At 46.5% G+C, this 22,127-nt stretch overlaps 1 protein-coding gene across 3 annotated transcripts in view; it reads right to left on the bottom strand.

The window, feature by feature from the left end:
* HSCB (HscB mitochondrial iron-sulfur cluster cochaperone) overlaps window positions 1-22,127 on the bottom strand; it is a 176,298-nt gene that overhangs the window by 83,225 nt on the left and 70,946 nt on the right. For 2 of the 3 annotated variants that reach the window (XM_085636237.1, XM_085636236.1), the window contains exons 3-4: window positions 13,025-13,114; window positions 9,007-9,151 (exon numbers count right to left, since the gene is read on the bottom strand). In XM_085636237.1, coding sequence (XP_085492363.1) covers window positions 9,007-9,151; window positions 13,025-13,114 — 235 coding nt within the window. The remainder of the gene's footprint in view (window positions 1-9,006; window positions 9,152-13,024; window positions 13,115-22,127) is intronic. The other variant, XM_085636238.1, reaches the window with a different exon arrangement.

The raw sequence follows: 22,127 nt of genomic DNA, 5'->3' as shown, positions 1-22,127 counted from the left end.
CATAGTACATTTCTGATTATAGATCTAGTAACTAATGATGTTCTTTCATATAAAGATGGTACACATTATCACAATGTTTCCACTAATAGAGTGTAACCCATAATATTCCATATATAAGTGTGTGACTACAGAAGTGGCCCACCCCTGCTAGCTAGACTATGAAGCAAAGAGCAGCCTAAATAGGGTAAGCAAAGTTACAAAAGCATGTATGTTGACTGTCAGAAAGCTGATGGCGTGATAAGCATGCTCTGTTTGTGCAGGTGATTTACGTTATTACCTTATCAACTGCGCTGTGTAATTGAATACTTTTTTCTACAAATCATCACCATTCCAGGACGATGGATCATATCATGCTTTTACACCCTAGGTCTTGAAATTCAAATAAGGAGCGATAAGAAATTCCGGTCTTTCCAATATATACTGACATTCACTCATAGAATGAGAGAGAGGGATCCTGTTTGCCCTGAAGAATGTACTTGAGCAGTTATCTGGCTCTTTGGACAGGCAGAAACATGTCGGCACTTTCAAAGGATGGTGGAGCCATGGTACCACTAAACATGCAATTATTTCTTTATTCACATTTTAATCACACCGGAGGTACCACACAGTACCTTAAGGGATTTTTAATATAAACTGGATGCCTGGATTATACAGGAAAAGAATATACCTTAAGAACTACCCCATTAATTGTGATTGGGACAGCTTACCAGGGTGGGATGAGGAGGCTAGTGATTAAGTATGCCACATTACATGGGTGAGACCACCTCAAACAAAATATTTTTCTGACCCATAACTGATCCAATAACCTGGGGACAAGAAGTTAGGAATTAGAATTATCTGTTTGGCCTACAGATTCACAGCACTTGTGATCTATGGTGTGTCTACAGAGGAAGTGCGGTGTCTAAATCCACACTTTCTCTCAATGTGATAGGATGATCAAGAATGACAAGTACGAGGAGGAGCCTAGCGCGCAACCAAGAGGGCCGCGTAGGTGCGAGGCTCCCGAGGACCTCCGCAACCTCCTACGTTTATCCTGTCTTTATCCTGAATCGGTTGAGGGGACTGTGTCGGTGAACCTGAGCCGAGGTGGTACCCGTTTTCCGTTTTTGAATCGGACCCCGGGTGCCGGGATGAGCATCGACTGAAGTTTGCGGCCTGCTTCTCTCCTGACCCCGGACTCGAGTTTGGGGGTGATCCAGTGGAGAAGTGAATAACAACGGCGGGACGAGCCTGGCGAGTAGCGTACCCCACACTTTCACTTTCGCTTTTGAGTCCCCTTGCCGTCATCGCGAGTGGGATTACGGCGCTCTTTGTGTGGTGGTGGCCTCGCTGGGGGACCCTGCCTGCCTGTCTGCGGGGACCTGCTTCGCCTTCCTGAGGTGACCTCCGGGGCTCTCGGCCTTGATTGCTTGCTCTCCACTGCGTGACTAGTGAGGGTGCGAGATACACGACGATGGCCACGAAGCAGGATGGAGATCGGCTGAAGGCCAAATCGACCCGGCGTGGCACCGCACTTCAAGTCAACGTTATGGATCGCTACACCCTCCCGAAGGGGTCTCCCGGCGGATCGCATAAGTCTTCCGAGTGCCCCCCGGATGCCCTGGATCTGACTTTGCAGGACGTTATGGGCGCCATTGCTGAGATGAAGACCTCAGTGGGCCAACAATTCGACACCTTGGCCCACAAACTCGATGCGGTCCTCATCGATGTCAACCTTGTTAGAGCAGATCTCTCTAAGGCAAATGACCGGGTTGACTCTTTGGCCCATACCGCGTCGGGCCTCACGACTGAGGTAGCGGCCCTCCAGATGGAGGTGCGCCGGCTCCGGCAGGCAAGTGTGCTCACGGATCGGCGCCTGGAGGACTCTGAGAGCAGGGCCCGGAGGAATAACGTTCGCATTATCGGAGTGCCTGAGGGACGGGAGGATTCGGCGGCGGATCTCTTTGTGGAGGACCTGATTTCTACCCATCTCCAGCCTCGAGGACTGAGTAAATTCTTTGCGGTGGAGAGGGCCCATAGAGTTCCTGGCGGCAGACCGCAGGTCGGAGCTCCCCCGCGGCCTCTTATTGCCCGTATCTTCAACTTTCGGGACAGGGATGCGATTTTGCAAGCTTCCAGACTGCGAGGGCCGCTTAAGCTGGATAACATGGAGGTGAACTTTTATCCTGATTTCACGCAGGCGGTCCAGAAGCAGAGACTGAGTTTCATGGGTGTCAAGCGGCGGCTTCGAGACATGAACTTAAAATACGCAATGCTTTTCCCGGCCAGGCTGCGTGTGGAGGCTGATGGTCGCACTCACTTTTTTGACCGTCCTGAGACGGCCGGGGACTGGTTGGACACTTTGTCTGGGGGACATGATCGGGATGGGATAGGGGTAGCGGAAGGAGAGTGCCCACCGGACCGGGTATGAGGTATTGACACTGGGGCTCATTCCTGATGATGCCACTTTTCGGCCAAGCTTAGGGTCTCTTGACTGTTGTGTCGTGTTCCCCCTCCATTGGAGGTTGTGCTGTGTCTCGAGGGGGTTCTCTTTCCTCCTCTAGGGGGTCTTTGTAGTTTAGTTTACACAGGGGCGACAGGCACACTGCAAGTTGGGGGGGCTGTTTGGGCTCATGCAGGGGTGCAGGGAGGGGGGAGTTTTGTTTGGGATGTTGGGTTGGGGTTGGGTATTGTTTATTTGTACCACAAGGCAGAAGTATTGTTGTGCTATCTCTAAAGTGCTCTCTGGGGGGAGAATGATCGGTTTTTGCTATGATGGGGGGTAGGGGACTGAGCCTTTTGTCCTGGAATGTTAATGGATTGGGGGACAGAATAAAACGGGGGGTGGTCCTGCAGTTCTTAAAACGGATTTCACCCGATATAGTATTTCTGCAGGAAACACACCTCATTGGAAATTCCTTTCGTGCCATGAACAGACGGGGCTATCGCCTTGTAGCTCACTCGGGCTTCACATCTGGTTCGAGGGGTGTGGGCATTATGGTTAAAACCTCGCTCCCGTTGGAGGTTGATGAGGTGCTCCATGATGATAGGGGACGATATACGGCTCTGGTGGGTAGACTGGAGGGTAAAGTGATTGTTTTGGTTTCTGTTTATGTCCCGCCAGGGTTGCAGACGACTACTTTCGCTGACTTGGGGCGCCTTCTTCTTGGCCTGCCGGAGGGGATTCTAGTGGTTGGGGGAGATTTTAACGCTTTAATTTCCGGAACTGAGGATCGTCACCCGCCCAGGGATCTCCCCCGCGCCCAAGCTTGGTTATCTGGCCTCTTGGATACCCTGGGGCTGGTGGATTGTTGGCGGCTGAAACACCCTACGCAGATACAATACACCTTTCATTACGGGGCTCATGGTAGTCTTTCGAGGCTTGACTATGTTCTGATGCCAGCAGCACAGGCGGGGAGGGTTGGGGAGGTGCGACATCTGGCTCGGGGTATTTCAGATCACTCCCCGCTCCTGTTGCACTTCGACATTGTCCCGAGGGGGGAGGGGAGGGTGGTCCCGATCAACCCTTGGTACCTGCGTGACCCCACAATTCGCGCAGATTTGGTTAAATCTCTTGAGCGATATTTTGAAGACAATGTGGGGTCTGTGTCGTCTGCTGTTTCCTTGTGGGAGGCGTTCAAGACGGTACTCCGGGGGGAGGCCCTATCCCTCATTTCCCATTCCCGGAGGCGCGAGCGGGAGGAGGTGACCCGTATCGAATCTGAGATAACTGAGTTGGAGGGTGATCTGGAGTGTGGGGTCACGGACGACAAACTGCATGCTCTCAGACTCAAACAGGCGGACTACAGGGCCCTAGTCACGGAGGCAGCCAGGGGCCTGAGTAGAGAGCAACAGGGGCGACTGTATGATGTGGGTGATGAGGCTGGTAAACTGATTGCGTGGCTGGATAAAAAGGAGAGAGCGAGTCGAGTTGTCCCGTCGATTGAGAGACTGGATGGTGTGTGTGTCACTGAGCCGGAGGAAATTGTTGATTGTTTCGCTGAGTATTTCCGTGGGGTGTATTCCCCGGTATCTTCCCGCTCGGAAGAGGATTCCCATGACCTGCTTAAAGACATTGCGCTGCCTTCCCTTTCGGAGGAGGATAAATTGTTGTTGGACGCGGCTCCGACCTCTGAGGAGATTGCCCTCGCCATACGTTCGGTCGCCTCTGGCAAGGCCATGGGTCCTAATGGCCTTCCCATCGAATTGTACAAATTACGACCGGATACGCTGGCTCCGCATCTCCGTGATATGTTCCTTGCGGCCCGGTTGGCGGGTTCCCTCCCGCTGGACCAGCGTCTTGCTACTATTGTGGTTATTCATAAGGAGGGGAGGCCGCGGGATCGGGTCACGTCTTACAGGCCCATTTCGCTGTTGAATGCGGAGCCGAAAATTCTCGCCAAGGTGCTGGCTAATCGGCTGGTTAGCGTGGTGTGCGATCTGATCCATCAGGACCAGTCCGGCTTTATCCCTCATCGCAACACCGCGCTCAACCTGCGGCGTCTGCATGGGGTGCTCGCGAGGGTCCCATTCATACGAGAGCCAGCCATTTTGGCGTCCTTGGACGCCACTATGGCGTTCGACACGCTTGAGTGGCCATATATTTGGGCGATGCTGGCTAAGTTTGGGTTTGGCCCGGGATTCATTGGCTGGGTGAAATTGTTGTATTCCGGACCGCTGGCGCAGGTGGCGGTGAATGGTAGAGTATCGGCTCCTTTTGAACTGGGTAGGGGCACGCGGCAGGGCTGCCCGCTATCGCCGCTCCTCTTTGCGCTTGCCTCGGAGCCCCTGGCGGAGTGGCTGCGGTGGCACCCCTCGATTCGTGGTCTCCGATGGACCCCCGAGTATGAGGATCGCGTCTCCCTTTACGCGGATGATATTCTTTTGTACCTTGCTTCCCCGCGTGAATCATTGATTGTGTTAGTGGATGTATTGCGTTCATTTGGCCGCAACTCCGGTTTAGTCATCAACTGGGCTAAATCCTGTGTGTATGTCCTCTCGGGGGAGGCTCCCATCCTTCCGCGGGGTTGTCCTATCCAGGTTGCTCCGCAGGGATTTAAGTACCTGGGTATCTTTATTACCCTGGACCCTGCGGCCCGATATAAACAGAACTTACTCCCCCCCCTCCAGCGCCTGAAGGAGGATGTGGCGCGTTGGAGGCGCTTGCCGCTCTCGCCGCTTGGCCGTGCGGCATTGTTTAAGATGAGGTCGTTGCCACGTTTCTTATACGCTCTGCAAAACACGATGGACGTCGTCCCGGCGCGCTACTTTCGGGAGGTGGAGGGTCTGCAGCGCCACCTGTTCTGGGATGGGAGGCCGCGTATCGCCCTCGCGAAGCTGACGCTCCCGTGGTATGACGGGGGGGGTTGCCCTCCCGGACATCAAACGGTATTACTGGGCCTCCCAGCTGGCTGCGATAAACCACGGCCTTTATGGGCCCGCCCTTAACCCGGCTTTTGAAATGGACAAATTGTTACTGCCGGGTGGCGACTATAATCGTGCGCTCTATTCTAGATCGCTCGACGCACGTCTGACGGGTCCTACGCGGGTCGCGTTACGGGTGTGGCACGCGGCAAACTTGGCGATGGGGTGGAAGGATCGGTTGACCCGGGCGACGCCACTGTATGCATCTGAGCGACTGGGCTGCTTGTGGACCTCGAAAGGCTTTGAGAAATGGGACACGATAGGCATTAGCAGGGTGGGCGATCTCTGGACGAGGGGGGGATTCAAAACGTTCGATGTGCTGCAGACGGAATTCCAGTTGCAGGATAGGGAGTACTTCCGGTATGTACAGGTTCGTCACGCGCTGTGTTCTGTATTCCCGGATGTGGCGTCCATCCCGGAGTGCTCCCCTCTGGAAGATAGAGTGCTAGATGGGCATGTACCGGATGGCACTATCTCATTGATTTATAAAAAGCTCATTAACGACCGCTCGGGACTGTTGATTGGCCTTCGTGAGGCATGGGTTGCCGATGGATTGGAGCTGGATGACGAGGACTGGGTGTCTGCGGTGGCCTCCCCGAAAGAGGTGGCCATACCGGCCCGCCTTCGTTTCGTCCAGCTCAAAATACTCCACAGGGTCTACGTTACAGGGCCGGGTCTGATGCGTATGGGATATGCCGTGGATGGGATGTTTAAGCGTGGGTGTGGTTTGTTAGGGACCTTCTTCCATACTTTGTGGGAATGCCCGGAGGTGGCGCGATTCTGGCGTGGTGTACATGCGGTTTTGCAAGCGGTCACGCATGTGACGCTGTTTCCCGAGGCTAGGAGATGTCTGCTAAATGTGTGGGAGCCGACTGATTACACAGTGCCGCAGACGTGGTGGGTGACACTGGGATATATGGTGGCCAAGCGTGACATAGCACAATTGTGGGGCTCCCAGAGGTCACCAACGGTCTCGGTGTGGAAGGACAACATGGATTGGTGTATGTTTCGGGAGAAGGTAGTGTATGTGGTGAGAGGTAAGCCTGGGAAATGGGTGAAAGTGTGGGGCCCCTGGAACTCCTATCGTGGCGGGATTTGTACCCCGCCGCTGACGCCTGATTTGGCAGTGGCCCAGTCTCCCTAGTCTGCTTGTTTCCTTGGTTCTGGATATCGTGTTCACTTTGTTTCTGTCCCGGCCCGTCCCCCCCCCCCCTATTTCTGTGGATCGGTAGGGTCCTCCCCAGGGGAGCTCATAATGCTGCTTTGACTTTTGCTGCCTTGTGGATTTGTTCGTAGTTTCTCATAAAAAATGGAACCGCCATTTGGGGGGTCCGGGCGGTGAGGCCGCCAACGCTTCCTTCGACTTCTGGGACCTTTATCACTTGCCGCTTGTGTTTAATAACTGTGTTTCATGCTCCCACTGCTTGCTAGCGGCCGGCCTGAAGGTTGTAGGCCCATCTTTGTATATCTTCTGCATTCTGTAATAAAGGTTTCAAAAAAAAAAAAAAAAAAAAGAATGACAAGTACCAGATCCTTTAAGTCCAATCTGTGGCCATCAGAATGATATGTGCTCTCATTTTCCTCACAACGCGCAGGATGAGAGGATTTGCATACATAAGACCAAAGTTCTTGGAAGCATGAAGATGTCCCCCAGAGATGCTCTACGGACAATGAAGTGGTTAAGCGGCGGCAAAAATGTCCTCCCAGGGTATGCTCCACAAGGTGAGGCTCTCTCAAACAACCTTTGGGCGTAGTCAGTATACGTGGTCAGCAATATGGTATATGCAGAGATTGTCTGCCTTGATGTTGAGGCACCAGCTGGATGTCTTATGGACAGTGAGGCTAAGTTAAGTACTAGCCAGGGCCATAACATCAGTGCCTCCAAAAAGATACTGTTCAAGACCAGGCCACCATGCTCTGTGAGGTACAACATCGAGGTTGAATTGTTGGTGAGAACAGAATTGACTTCCCCCTGATCAAAGAGATAAACACTTTCCAGGTCTCCACAGATGTATGCGCCACTGCTGCTCTGAAGGGCACCACAAAACCTGGATCTCCACTTCATCCATGTGGCCTCTCCTGCTGTAGGGATGAGGCATCTGTTATCACTGTTACTGGTGGGGGTGGGCAGGGCAGAATGGCCTGCTGCAAGTCAAGTTGGTGCCGGTTATCCTCCAAAGAAGGTGCTGAGAGGTCTTCTCAGACATGCAGATCTTGTCTGAAAAGCAACCCCAATTTTGGATCCAGGCATAGGTTCCACTGAACATCTTTAATGTGGGACCTAGTGAAGAGTCCCAACATGATGCAGGAGTCTAACAGGCATAGCAGTCTCAAAACTGTAAAGTCTGAAGAGCAACTATCGCTGGGTACATCAGCAACATAGCCCGAATGCCTGAGGGTCGCTGTGGGAGCAGAAAGGCCTTCTGTGTGGGATGGATGTGGAATTTGGACTTGTTAATGTTGAACACCAAGACGAACAGCAGTGCAACATCTTCCTCTGCAGATGGTCTGAGACTCGCTGAGGCAAGCCTGCCTTCAGCAGCTTGTTATAGAGCTACAGAAAGCCTTTATATCCGGACCAGTCAAGATAGACTACGGCCACCGACATCACAATTATAAAGACAAAAGAGGTTGATGCACCACAAGAAGCAGGTAATTCAGCCAGGACTGAAGCCCTGGTACATGAAAGTACACATCCTTCAAGTCAAAGGACACTAGGAAATCCACACAGTCAAAGGCCAACAAGATCTGAGCAAAGGTCATTATTTTGAATTACTTCTCTCGGAGAGACGCGATAAAAATTCTAAGATCAATAATTGACTGTATGCCTTCAACTTTTTTGGGGACCAATATGTAACACGAGTATCTGTCTGCTTCAGGCTCTATTGCTAGTGCACCGTTAACACCACCACCCTGGAAAGGATTTGTTCCTGAGCTGTGGAAACTGAACTAAACACAGAGCAGCTGTCAGGAGGAGCATTTTGAAAAGGGAGGAAGCACACAACCTCGACAATCTGCTGTAACCACTGACTTGAAGCCAGTAAATCAGAAAGCAGCAGAATCTGCCTCCCAATAGGCCCCGATGTTTGCTGAAGAGGGATTTGGGTGCTGTGTGTTTCGAACTACTTAAAAAATTGGTTATCCATTATGGTTTGGTACACAAAAGAAATGTGATCTTTTGTAGATAAACACATACATGTTGAACACGGTTGTCGCTTTATTGTGTCTGTATAACATGGCTAAAAAACATTATCAAAGCCAACTGGTCTTTTAGGCAAGTCTTCCTGGCTTTGCCAATGTCTCTATTCTACAGTTTTGGGGAAAAAAAGTCAGGACAGCAGATCAATCAACTAGGTATTCCTGCTATAAAACTGAGTGAAAATCTAGGGACCAGCGTATTCCAAGTACTAACATTCAACTTTCCCTCATTATCACTACAAGCTGTACCTGAGTTTACGATTTGACAATCATACATTGCAGTGGTCTTGTTGCTTTGTTCACGATGCACAATAAATCATAGGGCTAGATGTGTATATAGCTAATTTATTATAAAAAACGTTTTTTTCCTTAAGCATTTATTAAAGAATTAAAGTAGCTAATTACCGTCAATGAAATTTCCAATATCTTGTACTTCGGACTCGTCCAAGGCATCTTCCAGTTTTTCATTAATTTCCATGATTTCAACAATAAATGGCATTTCTGCATCACTGTCTGTTTCTTCTCCTAATACAATTCCGTTGAGTTTTAACTGTAGGAAACAATGGTATCACTGTTACAAAGAAGCAAAGCGAATCAGCAAAAGAGAACAATATACTATTGCTTAAGGCCCAATGAGCCACGGCGCCATCAGACAGACAGGCTTGTCATCAAAGATGGCCGATATTTCTGTACAGTGCATTCACGGCCCCAAGACCAAAATCAAACTTAAATACTCATTATCTCCACTGCCATATGCAAACTCATATTCTCTGGCTGAACTAAATAACCTTGAGTGGTATATAATTGAGCAATCACAATTTAAGAGGCAGTTTTGCTGCTGTCTAGGGAGAATGCTTTGTGGTTGGCAGCTTCTGTAGAGAACGACGTTCACTAGGTTTTTGGCAAACCCTGCAATGAAAATACAGCCTCTGGCCAACTATTCGCATGCACATGAGGAGATGCATCCTGACACATCCCTGCCGGGCTTGCTTGGTAAAGGTAGTATAGGGCTGCTACTACAAATTTTCTAAGGCCGCTATTGGTTCCAAGGATGGTCCTGGCAAGAGCTCCTCTTAAGTACAGCATAAACAAACCCACATTACATGTCTTATTCTGAGTTCATGAGTCTAATGGAGATGTCTTGTCCACTGACCACAAGTCCACTATGGACCACTAACGCCTCAGAAAATCATAAACAACCTCATCAAGACCGTGGCCTACAACTTTAGTGCTAACAAGAACCTTCACTGCCTGGAACACTTCCTTCGACCTAATGCATATTTCGCCACATAGTGCTAGCTGTTACTTTTACAACCAGCCTAAGCCCCAGAGTTGGTTACATTTAGTGTCACCACTGTCACCAAATAAGATGCTACCAGAACTCCTTCAAGAAATACTGAACGAGTAGCAAAAGTTATTCTACATGAGGCCAAGTCTGCATGACCTTAACATTAATTCTGGCAGTGAACCGAGACAACATAAGGTTGAAGAATTAGCAAGTCTGGTTGTTTTTAAGAAGTCACAGTAAGCAAACAGGAGGTTCAGGCAAGTTTTAGTGCTTAGTGATTTAAAGCTGCTCTTTGTGAAAATAAACAGACACTCAGCAGTGTATTCAATTTAACAAAAACAGTCAGGTCCTTATTCTTACTACATCTAGGTAGAGGAAGAAACCTTTATAGTAGTAGTGGATCCACACAGACCTCGATATAGCAGCTTTAACTGCAAAGATTCTACTCTCCATTAACTAGGACTAACAGAAGCACAGGTTCCCGACCAGGCTACAATCCAAGAAACCACAAAATGTGCCAGACTACTACTGGACCCCCTGCCCTTTTTTCACCATCGTCTTCTAGATGCCTGTAGATGACTAATACTCAACATAGTGGGGTGGGAGGGTGGAGGGGCAGAAGGCTTTAAAGTGTACATGTGCGTCATGTATGAATATTTAACAGTGCTCTATTTTGTATTGCACCATTTTACTGACACTGTCAAATTGATTTGTGAAAAATGCTCAACATAGTAGATAATGTGCATTTCAGGCTTAAACACCATCTGTAGAGGAAGCAAAAACACCTGAAGGTATTGGTGAAAGCAACGTTTTTGCTCCCAAGAGGAGGGGGGTTTGAGTTTCAAAGAATCAACCAAACAAGGGAGTGCTTTTGCTGTTTTCCAGTCCAAAGCTGACAATGTGAAGGGATGCATAAGTCACCTACAGAATCTTAAAGAAATGCCATTTCTGGGTGGGAACTTTAACATTCATGTTCCAATTTACATTACAAAATATATATATATTTATCAGTGGTTCATGGTCAGTTCTGGATGCCGTTATTCTGGTTAGCCAAGACCATATGTACACCCTACCTACTCAGACACCGGGGTGGATATGAAATGGAGGAAGTTTCTGCTAGTATTGAGTCAGAAATTGTACTTTTGAAAGTATACCTAAACATGCATCAGTTAAGAGGAAACCCTTCCAAGGTCTTCCACAGATATCCTTCTGCACATTACTGCAATACAAATCACTGCTAGGTAAAGCCCAGCGTCTGTTTGGTCCCTCACTGCAAGCTTTCTATGAGACCACACAAAATCTTTTGGACAGGAATAAGATGATGATCAGAAGTTCAACAGCTCTCTGAGCATCCTTTGATCTAACAATAGGTTGCCATTTCAAGTGACCAGAGCTTCAAATTGTTCTTAAAACATACACGTCAGGAAGCCTTCAAACCTTTTTTTAACCCTTAAAAGACAAAATGATTTGTCACCCTGCTATTTCTGGACCTGTTGTCTGTGGCACAGTCGTCCATGAGCCCACCCCTTGGCTGAAACACGAGGGTGTTGGCATGTAGGGCATCACATTCCATGCCTCTTTAGCCCCTACCACAGTGCGCCTACGGAACTCAACTTTTCATGCTATAACTACACTGACAACGCCCAGATCAACAAACAGATTGACCTAGAAATATTGGGACTAGACCATTTCCTAGAAACCTTCGACCACTGGGTGCTGGAGAACCAAATGAAACTCAAGTCATCCAAAACCAAGATCCTTACCTACAAAGAATGGAAGAACTATCACCCCACTGATGTACGAAAACTGAGGTTGATCACGTATTTCTGCCTATCACTCATCGCTCAAGTGAACTGAGCTTTGACTATGAAAATGGAGTCTACCTCAGAGCATCACTCAACATATTCTGAATGCTTCAAAGAATTGGACCTGAAGCAGTCGGACAACGACTACACCTATGTCTACATAACGTCACTCTCATCCTTAAAGCGCGCCTCTGACAGTCTATGTACATTCTACATTGAAGGCACTCTGCATTGCGTACAGGATTATCCACCCTTCATTTAATTAAACTTCAAAGGTACCAGCAAAACTGAACATGTGGTCTCAATTGGCATCTGAACTGACTGCCATACCCTACAAGATGTTATGCATCAGTGGAAGCTTCTTCTTGCTACACCATTTGAGCATAGACAAGTTCACATGGAATTCAGGAAAGTGGTGAAGGCTTGACTTTACCCCAACAAATGCCTATCAATCTGAATCAATCTCCCACACAAGGATTAAAAGCACAAATGTATATAATCCTTTCTCACTCCTCTTTGCCCTTTCCATGCTTAAGTGGAGTTACAGAATCAGTGACATTCTATTCTTTACATATGCCAGCAAAACAAGTTGCTCATAGTCAGCGCTTCTAACCCAAAACATTACAACCAAACACAGTAAGATAAGTATAAAAAATACCCTGTGTTACTTTTCTTTGCTATACTCCGCCTTCAAGTGCGACTACACACAAGAAGTGCGCTTCATTGCCAACACATACAACATCATAACACTTGCCACAAAGGCCACACTACAAACCCACTTTCTTCAAAAAAGCATAATCTATGGACTAGTGTGCTATTTGGGCACTTTCTTATACGTTAGTGCCTCAAAGGTATTAAGTGCTATATAAAGGAACTAAATAGGACTAAATGCAGAGCTACACTGATAAGTTGTAGTACACTTAAAAATGAATACTTGGAGGATTATCAAACATTCTCCAAATAGTTACCTACAAATGAAAAAAGCTCGTATGATTTAGGGGAAACACTTTTAAAACGGCAGCCATTCATTATCATAATACATAAGAATAACACGTAAACACATTTGCTTTTCTTCGATCTCTGTTAAAACTTTTCCATCCTTTTGTGACCAAACAGTTTCTCTTGTTTATGCTGTACTTGGTCATTATTATTTGTTATACCAATTTAATTTTGAGTTTTGATATAGCAGACGGAGCTAGTTAGAGCACTTGTTATTTACACACCCTTCTTACTCAGAGGTTGTATGGTCCACTGTTTTATGCAGACCAGCCTAGAGCAATGGTGGAGTTTTCTATACAAAAATGATAAACATAATTTTAAAACAACTTACCAAATAGAGTCCACGGCTCAAAGGAGTGAGGAGGGTCCTATAGGATTTGTTCACGAGTGAAGACTGCTTTTCAGCTAAATCACGTTCTTTCTGCAATTTCCCATTCAAAATGTTATAACATAACAACCGTGCACAAAGACTAACTTTACAATTTAAGTCCCAACGTCATAGTAATAATTCACAGGTAATCCAGATCACAAAGAGGCAAGCAAGCTTGCAGTGGGAAGTCAAGGCCCCTCTAATATGGAATAAGTATATCTCTCAATTAGACTTTGGTGAAAGTTTGCTTTTAGAATAAATCTCAACTAATTGATATTCTGGGAAGAGCTTCTGCTCTTGCGCCTTATTGGTGCGATGAGGAGAGTGTTCTAACACCTCTTCATGTAGAACAAATGAATTTGTAAATCATACACCAGCAAGGTAACCGATTAAAGAGCTTACCACTCAAGGTTTGACTAACGACATTAAAAAAGGAAACCTAGAGTGTCACTTGATTATTTTGCCAGAAAAATAATGAAAAACATGGACATGAAAAATGGAGACTGTTTTTAAAAACCTGTATGTAGTGGCATAACCGCATAGTGAAGCAGTGGGGTGTTAATGTTACTGCTACTGGTTTGGCACAGGAATGTGAGGAAATTGTTTTGGAAGCAAAACATTACAGAGATACAAGATGAAGGACATGTATCGAAATATGCTCAAATGGCAAAAAAATAACAAGCATTTGCAATGCAATTAGTCTCGCATTTAGGAGAGTTTCAGCCAGTCATTGTAAATGAGAATGCCTTTTATTTATGTGTTGTTTTAAAAACAGATAAATAAATGGCATTGTTATTTACAATGCCAATAGCTTAAACTCTCGCATATGCAAGACCTATTGCATTGTGTTTGGCGTTAGGCGAGAGGGTGTCCTGCCTGCAACAGCAGGCAGGACAAAGTTATATCAGAAAATAGTACTCCGAGGCTGTAACTAAAGCCTACCGAGCAACAACACATGTAACAGGGGGTGTCCTCATGGGAGGTGACGAAATCAGACAAGGGGGTTCTAAGGAGGGACAACTAAACCTACTGACCAATGAAAAGCCACACTTTACAATGGACAATTATACAAACCAATGAAAAATAAGGGCAGAGAGTGGGCGGATTTTAAGTCCATACCTCAGTACGGCATGCCTCAGAGAGCAGCACATGCGCTGCCCTGGCTCGACCTAAATAAAACGATGAATTGAATAAATGGGAAGGTGAAGTAGGTCGAAAAGGAAGAATTAATAAAGAAGACAATGACTCCAGGTTTCAATTGGCAAAATGTACACATGAAACTCTCTCTGTGCTGTACCTCAGGGCCTGTTCTTCCATCTTAATGCTATTGTCCACCCAATGGCACTTGTCGCTACCGCTATCGACAATCTTCATAACATGTTTTACCGATGCAGAATTTGTCAACCTTGTTATTGTTGACCTTGTTAGTCCAAAGGATATGCTGAATTTAGATCATCAATAACTTTAATGCCGTTTGATAAAATCGCATGGAATTTTTCACGATTCTTACTTTCAAATTTTGTGAAGATGCTCTTTTTTTGTGGAGAGGGGAGTGTGTTTATAGTTGTGTTGCAAAATTAGCATTTTCATTTGAATATTTTTATTAAGGATGTTTACAACTAATTTCACACAAATTGCCCTTGCATATGTCCCACTTTCCACATTGGGTACATAATGCAAAACTGAAATACATCTGCCTTCACAGGCTGGGCAGTGGGGCAGGTGACAGAACGTGTTCGCTGAAATTAGCGTTCGCTGAAATTAGCGTTCGCACTAGTATAACTAACATTAGTATAGAGTTCTCTGTGTAAGCAGCAGGGTCGCTGTGTAGACTCAAAGAGTATTAAACCATTGTGCAGTGCGGCTGACAGTCTCTGTATGAAGTCTTTTTGCATCATCAAATGGTTCAGTCTATAAATGTTTAATAAAGCATGTTATAGAAATGCTTTACGGATCAATTTCTATTCAGAGGACTGGTAGGAGGCATCTCTCATTGAATAGTGCTGCCAATGCTAAGGGGGGGCCTTGATTCGGCAGCACTGGTCTAGGTATTATGTTGGCGCTATAAACCGAGTGTTAGACCTGGCACCTTGGCGTGGGTCTCCCTTCCATTTTTTGCTGTTGCCTTAGGTGTTTTTGCTGGTGTTAGACGCTTTGGGCACTTTGTCACTGCTATCCAGTGCCACAGTGCAAGTGCTCCCTATGGTAAATTGATATATGGATTAGTGATTCCATGATTGGCTGGTTTGGTTTACCTGTCAGACCCTAGTACAGTGCACCAGGAGTGCCCAGGGCTGGTAATCCAAATGCTGCTAGTGGGCTTGCAGCACTGGTTGTGCCACCCACAGAAACAGCCGGTTAAAGTGTGTCTAAGGCTTGCCATTGCAGAGCCTTGGTGCAGTCTGGTACTGCCATACTGACTGGGCAAGTGCACCCACTTGCCAGTCCCTAAACCTTCCCTTTTCTTCATATCAGACACCCCTATGGTTGCCACAAGGGCAGGGTGCATTGTAAGTATAAGGTAGGACATGCCCTGGTGTGTGTGGCATGTCCTAATAGTGAATTACAGCCATTTACGTTTTTCACTATTGCAAGGCTACCCGTTTCCCATAGGCCGGAATGGGCAGTTTGATTATTACATCTTATAATCCTAACTGACTCAGGGAACATGGTAGAAATTCGAGTTTAGTATGCCTGAACTCAGAATGATAAAATACATCTTTTAGTGAAGTTGGTTTTAACATTCTGTGTTTGAAAATACCACTTTTAGAAAGTAGGTATTTTCTTTTCTAACCATCCAAACCTGTCTCTGCTAGGTTGTGTATTCCTTGTCTGGAGTTTGAGTGACAGGGGCTGGGGAATTCCTGGAGACAGGGTGAGTCAGCACAGGGCTGAATAGAGAGATCTGCATCTAGATGGGTGGGAGGAGTTGCACCTGGGACCTGAATAGGGCTGTGTCTTCCCTCCACAATGCTGGCTCCACCTCCTGTGGTGGGTCTGATGTCTCTGCCCTGCACTCTGAAAGGAAAGAAGGAGTCTTGTCAACAAAGTGCTCCAGGACTGACCAGAACTGGTTTGGACTAGGCTAAGGCCTCTCTGCCTTCAGAGAACAAAGATAAACTGGGTATAAATATTGGGACTCAAACCCAAGAACTTAAGATCACTTTGGGAAACAAGAAGAAACCTTTGCTGAGGAGCGGAACCAGAGAGACTATCCCTAAGCTTGAGGGATTGGCCTGCAGTGGTTGCCTGACTGCCAAAAAGAGGAGAAGGAACTTTGTGTACTTTATTCAACTTGTGAAGGATCTCCAAGGGCTTGAGAAAAGAGCTTGCCTCCTGCTGAAGTCTCAGGTACAACAGACTTCACCCACCAGCTCCCCAAGAGTTCTTTGGAAGTGCCTGTTGTTTTGCAAGGCATTCTGAGGGACCGCGTGTCGCAAGGAGCTGGAAGCGCGACGCATGAAGCAGGTCGCCGCATTGCCGCTGTTGCTTCACAACGAGACTGCACCTTGCATCGCCGGAGAAGAGGATCGATGTTGCAGCAGATGCTGCCTCATCACCGGGAAGCGTGCCGCAGGGCCTGTCGCGGCCCAGAAGAACCGTTGAGTCATTGCAGGGTCCCCGAAGCGCCTCGCATCGCCGGAGAAGAGGATCGACGTCGCAGCAGACGCCGCCGCATCACCGGGAAGTGTGTTGCAGGGCCTGTTGCGGCTCGCATTGTTGTCGAAGCAACTCGCATCACCGGAGAAGAGGATCGACGTCGCATCAGATGCCGCCGCATCACCGGGAAGCGTGTCGCAGAGCCTGTCGCGGCTCGCATTGTTGCCGGAGCATCCCGCACCATCGGAGAAGAAGCTCGACGTTGCAGCAGACGCCGCCGCCGCATCACTGAGAAGCGTGTCGCAGGGCCTGTCCAGGGTCCGCATCGTGTTGCATCAAGAAAAGACGCCATCTTTCTTTCTTTGCACCGGATCTGCATCGCATCACGGCGTTGCGTGCCGCATCGCCACAGAAGCGCAGTAAGAAACCGACGCATCACCTCCCCTCGCAGAGAAGAACCGACGCATCCCCTACGCAGCAGTAGGGACACGACGCATCACCGTTCTTGCGTGTAAGGAACCGACGCATCACCTTCCCTGCAGCACTTTCGTTGTATTGCGTTACGCATCTTAAGGTCCAATGAACTCAAAGTGTCGCATCTTAACGTCTAAAGAGAACTAAGCTAATTCTACCATTTTAAGTACAGGATTGTGGATTTTTGTCGTTTTCTTGTCTTGTGCTAAGTCTATATAAAGAGTACTTATTTTTTATATAAAACTTGTGTGGTGTCCATCTGTAGTGTTGTCACTTGATTACTGTATGTGTTCACAAATCCTTTACACACTGCCTCTGAGATAAGCCTGACTGCTCGTGCCAAGCTACCAAGGGGGTGAGCAGGGGTTATTTTAGGAGTGTACCCCCTTACCCTGACTAGACGCAAGGGTCCCTATTTGTCAAAGGTGCCTACCTCTGCCAACTAGAGACCCCCAAATCACTGAGTGTTTCATGAAAGGCTCTCAAAGAATGGAGTCAATATTTCTTCCTACTTGGACAGTTGGTCACTGATCTCTTAGATAGATTTTTCGAAGGAGGTAAGGTTAACTATTGATAATGACCATTGGTAATAAAGATGTCAATTTCCTCAGGAAACATGTTTTAACTGTGGCAAAAAAGAGAAATCCAGCCACCTTTTACAGCGAGCATTCATCCCTTGGAAGTCATAAATGTCGTGGAGCTACAGTAGTTCCAAAGAAGGGCGAATATCACTGGTGCCAAGATTTTGGAGATTTGCCCAAATCTTGCCCAGTATAATGGGATTTCCCTGCATATCCTTAGAATATGTATTGGGGCTCCTGTTGAGAGTGTGAAGAAGGAAAGCCCAATACTTGTCTGTGTAGTGCAGAGGTCTTCAAACCAGGGTGCGGCCCCCCTAGGGCACCTTCAAATGACCCGGGGGGGGTGGGGTGGAGGAGTGGAGGGGGACGCCTGGCTCTAGCCAAAAGAAGCATTATCCTGATAACAGTGCTTTGTTTTCAACGACAAAAAAATGAGCGGCATTAAGCCGCTATGTAATGAGCCATCACTAACATCTTTTGTCATTTTTATCTTGGCTGGGAGAAGGAGTCAAAAGCTAAAGGACTCTAAAAATTCCCCACCCTCATTTCTGATAATCACACTGGGAATAGTTTTATACATTAAAAAGGCCTACCTCACAAGAATTGTATGTTTGGCAGTCATTTGACTGCATTTTTAAAACAGTAACAGAACTTACCTGCAATGTTTAAATAAGGCTAGACCTAGTTAAACCTTGCCAGTTTAATAGAATAATTGCGAATAAAATTGAAGGGGGCCTAATGATTTTTTTTTGTGCACAGGGGGTGTGGGGGAGTGTTAGGAAATGTTTTTAAGACCACTGGTGTAGTGTTTCTCCGTTGAAACCAACCAATCTGTTATGGGTGGCTGCGCATAGGCTTCGAGTACAGTTCTTCGATAATTAGGCTATATATTCCAGAGATTAATTTCTTGCATGCTCCCTATTTAACTAGGTATTTATGGACAGGCGAGAGTCTCATATTCTGCAGAGTGTTGCCTAACTTTTTGTCCAGGTGGCTCATCAGTTGTATGCTTCTCTGGTGTTGGGTATCACTGAGGTTGTATTACTCATGCAGGACCAAGAGGATTTTTATTGACCCATCTGATACCACCTGATTTATAGTCTGAACACCTTTGGCAGCACATTCGGTCCAGAAGAAAGACGAGTTGTTGATATGAGGCTCTACGTTATACTAGAGTGCCGCATTCAAATGCAGAACGCCATTCTGTTAAAATGCGTGGTGGAGAGATTCCCAAATTTCAATTGAGCACTGTTGGGGTCCCTTGACCCTCCGGTGTTTCTGTAAAAAATACCACTGCTGGCAGCATCGTGTTGCAACTTTCGTTGGTGAGCCAATCAGGGGTTTCCAGATTGGGTTGTAAGTTGATTGATCAAGTTGGTGGGCAACATAGTATTGTTCAATCTTAGGAAGTCACCACTAGCCAGAGGAAGTGTCTGCGTAGAGCTTGAACATTGTGAGTCTTGGCTAGTCGTCACCACATAGATAGGTTTTTTATTTTGGATTCAATAGATATGAGTAGGGAGGGAGGGATAAGAAGCAAATACAGAATTGAATCTGGAGGCACCCAAAAGTAGCATTTCCAATTTTATATTCCATTGTCCTTAGAAGCAAAGTATACTATTTTCAAACTGCCAGTCAAGCGTATTGCGTGGATAGTAGCATCAATTTGTCTTCTCAGTCATTACTGGTCATAAGTAATGTTTATTACTTTCTTGTCTGCATGATAGAAAACAAAACAAGCATTGTCATAGCCAATAGGTCTCGCCTTTGGGACCTTATAAGTGTTTAGCCATGCAACAGTTGCATAACTAAATACTTATAAGGTTCGAAAAGCGAGACCTATTGGCTATGCAAAGCGGCGTGTGGCCGCAAGAGTGAAAGTGATCGCGATCAAACATCAAAGCGGCCGTGCGGCCGCGAAAGCCAAAGTAATCGAGGTAAAGCGCGGCGCGCGTGCCCGCGCGCATGCCCTCTAGCTCTAGGCTGGCCTGGTAGCACTTTTTGGAGCCCTCTCAATAAGTTTTGCCAGACCAGCGCATGCGCTGGGTCAGGCGAGACCTAACAAGCTTAGATTTAAATTCAATGATTACCAGGCATACTCCGGACTCCTCCCAATGTCAGAGAGCAGTGGTGGTGTGGATAAAGGCCATCTTTTGCAGCTACTAGAGGGAGTTATGCGGGGAGGCAGTTTCTTAAGATATGTGTGTTTTTCCAATACGTGAACAACTGTGGTTTTATCAAAGGCACATTCCTAGCATGTTCTATTCTGCAAGTGTGACATGAAATTGTGACAATTCAGCTTATGTAAATATATTCACGATAAACATTTCTGCAAGAGCATAATTAATAAGTGTTATTAGTACACAGAGTTTCTAAAACATTAGTGACTGCAAGGATGCTTTGCCACCCTATGTTGATTTTTTATTTCAACAACATTAAACAAGCTCTTGTGCTCAGCCTTGTTTAATGTTTGACAATGTTAACAAGCGCTTATTTATTGCTCATTGTAACAATGCTTAAGAAGCTCCCTGGCTAAACTTTGTTTAATCTTCAAATGTTTAAGTTAACACTTTTCAACACGTTCTCTGGCCAAACCTTAGAAAAAGCAAATTTATCAGGCCATAGTTTAGAAAGGAGGTTGGTACCAGAGATATTGGACAGGAAAACATGACTTCAGCTCCTATTCCCCAATTGAAGGTTGCTGTGTGGTGGGTAGCCTTCAGAGGCGACTCGCATACTGACCCAGACAGCAGGCTTGCTATTGACCCAGACAGCAGGCTTGCTATCCAGAAATAACGGTAAATACGTATTGTCCTGAAAACAGCTATGTGAAGGCGAACCACTTTTGAAACTTAGAATTGTGCACTTTATTTACCAATTTGGCAGAACTAGCATAGTGCCTATAAATAGCACATAGAGGGTGTTAGGACTATAAAATGCAATAACCATGTTAGAATGGCCCTGTTGTTTTCATTACTTATAAACAGCTTTGCTCCATTACTGTTTGCTTTCTTTGTGGTTACGAGTCATATCATTTGCACAAGGTCAGTATTTTAAAAGAAACATTTTTAATGCATATTCCATTTCCTAGAGCTTTTTGTGTAGGTTATTCCTTATGAAAGGGGGCTTGGGTGTCCACTAATTGTCCTTCACCCAAGGTATGGTATTGATTGTTACCAGAAAATATTTCTTAGGCAAACATTCCAAGTAGGTTGTGTATTGGTTGCAGTCCAACTGGGTTTTTGTTTCAGGTTGCCACATTGACGAATAGCATGATACCACGCATGCCAAAACTACGCGTGGCTTAACAACGGAGTCAATACCACGACTGTGCCGTTACAACGAGTTCCATAACAACATTACGACTTGCTTACGGAAGCACTGGACTCTGGAGTAGTTTAAATTACTATTCCACCTCCTGTCGGTGTATCAGTAGGGAAGGTGTTGGACTAAAATCCAACACCAGTCCAACACCCCATTCCCTAAAGCAAGTCGTTGTAATGACTTGCCTTGTAATGGAGCTCGTGGTAACGTTGCAGTCGTTGTACTGGTTGCGTTGTAAAGGCACTACGATGTAATGCCTGTGTTGTGATAGATGTTTCCCACATCAACGAGACCTTAGTGTGAGGGGGTTAGAAACTTTACCCTGAAACTCTAGGGGGACCTAAAAAATGAAGATAAAGAGCTTTAATGTGCAGAGCCGACCCACCAGTGTCCAGCAGCACCACCTTAAGAGGATTACCTGAGCTATACATTCAAAGGTACGCAAAACCTAGTGCTAGCTTTGGAACTATAAATAATGGAAAGCACTATGGCTATAGAAAGACTAATTAACACAGTTGTGAATTACTACTATTCTATTTCCAGCTTAAAGCACTGACACCTCTTTGGATTGATTGAACAACTGCAGAGTAGAAGCAGGTTGCCTTGATCAAATGAGCAAGGACTGAATGTGCGAATTGGCACCAGGACTGTGCGTTGAGGAACAGAGCAAAAACCAAATACATAAGAGTAAACAAGCGTTTGCAAAGCTAATAGCCTTCGCCTATGCAAGAGATATTGGCTTTGCCAATGTGTTTTAGCCATGTTGTACACCAGCATGGGTAAAGGTTAGTGGCATAGAGGAGAGCGGAGTGGAGTGTCGTAGAGTGGAGTGGCTGAGGGTGGAGTAAACTGTTGTAATAGTGGAGTGCCATGGAATGTTCTGAAGTGGAGTAGCGAAGAGTGGAGTAGAGACGAGTGGAGCAGAGTAGAGTGGAGTAGAAAAGAGTGGAGTTAAGTAGTGTCGAGTAAAGGAGCAAAGAGTGGAGTATAGTGTTGTAGAGTGGAGGGGCGTGGAGTGCCATACAGTGGATTGGCATAGAGTGGCATACAGTGGAGTGGTGTAGTGGAGTAGAGTGGAGTAGTGT

The sequence above is a fragment of the Triturus cristatus genome, chromosome 11 (assembly GCF_964204655.1).
Source record: "Triturus cristatus chromosome 11, aTriCri1.1, whole genome shotgun sequence".
Classification (NCBI taxonomy): Eukaryota; Metazoa; Chordata; class Amphibia; order Caudata; family Salamandridae; genus Triturus; species Triturus cristatus.
Note: the sequence above shows the minus strand (reverse complement) of the source record. Positions and strands in the feature narration are given on the sequence as shown.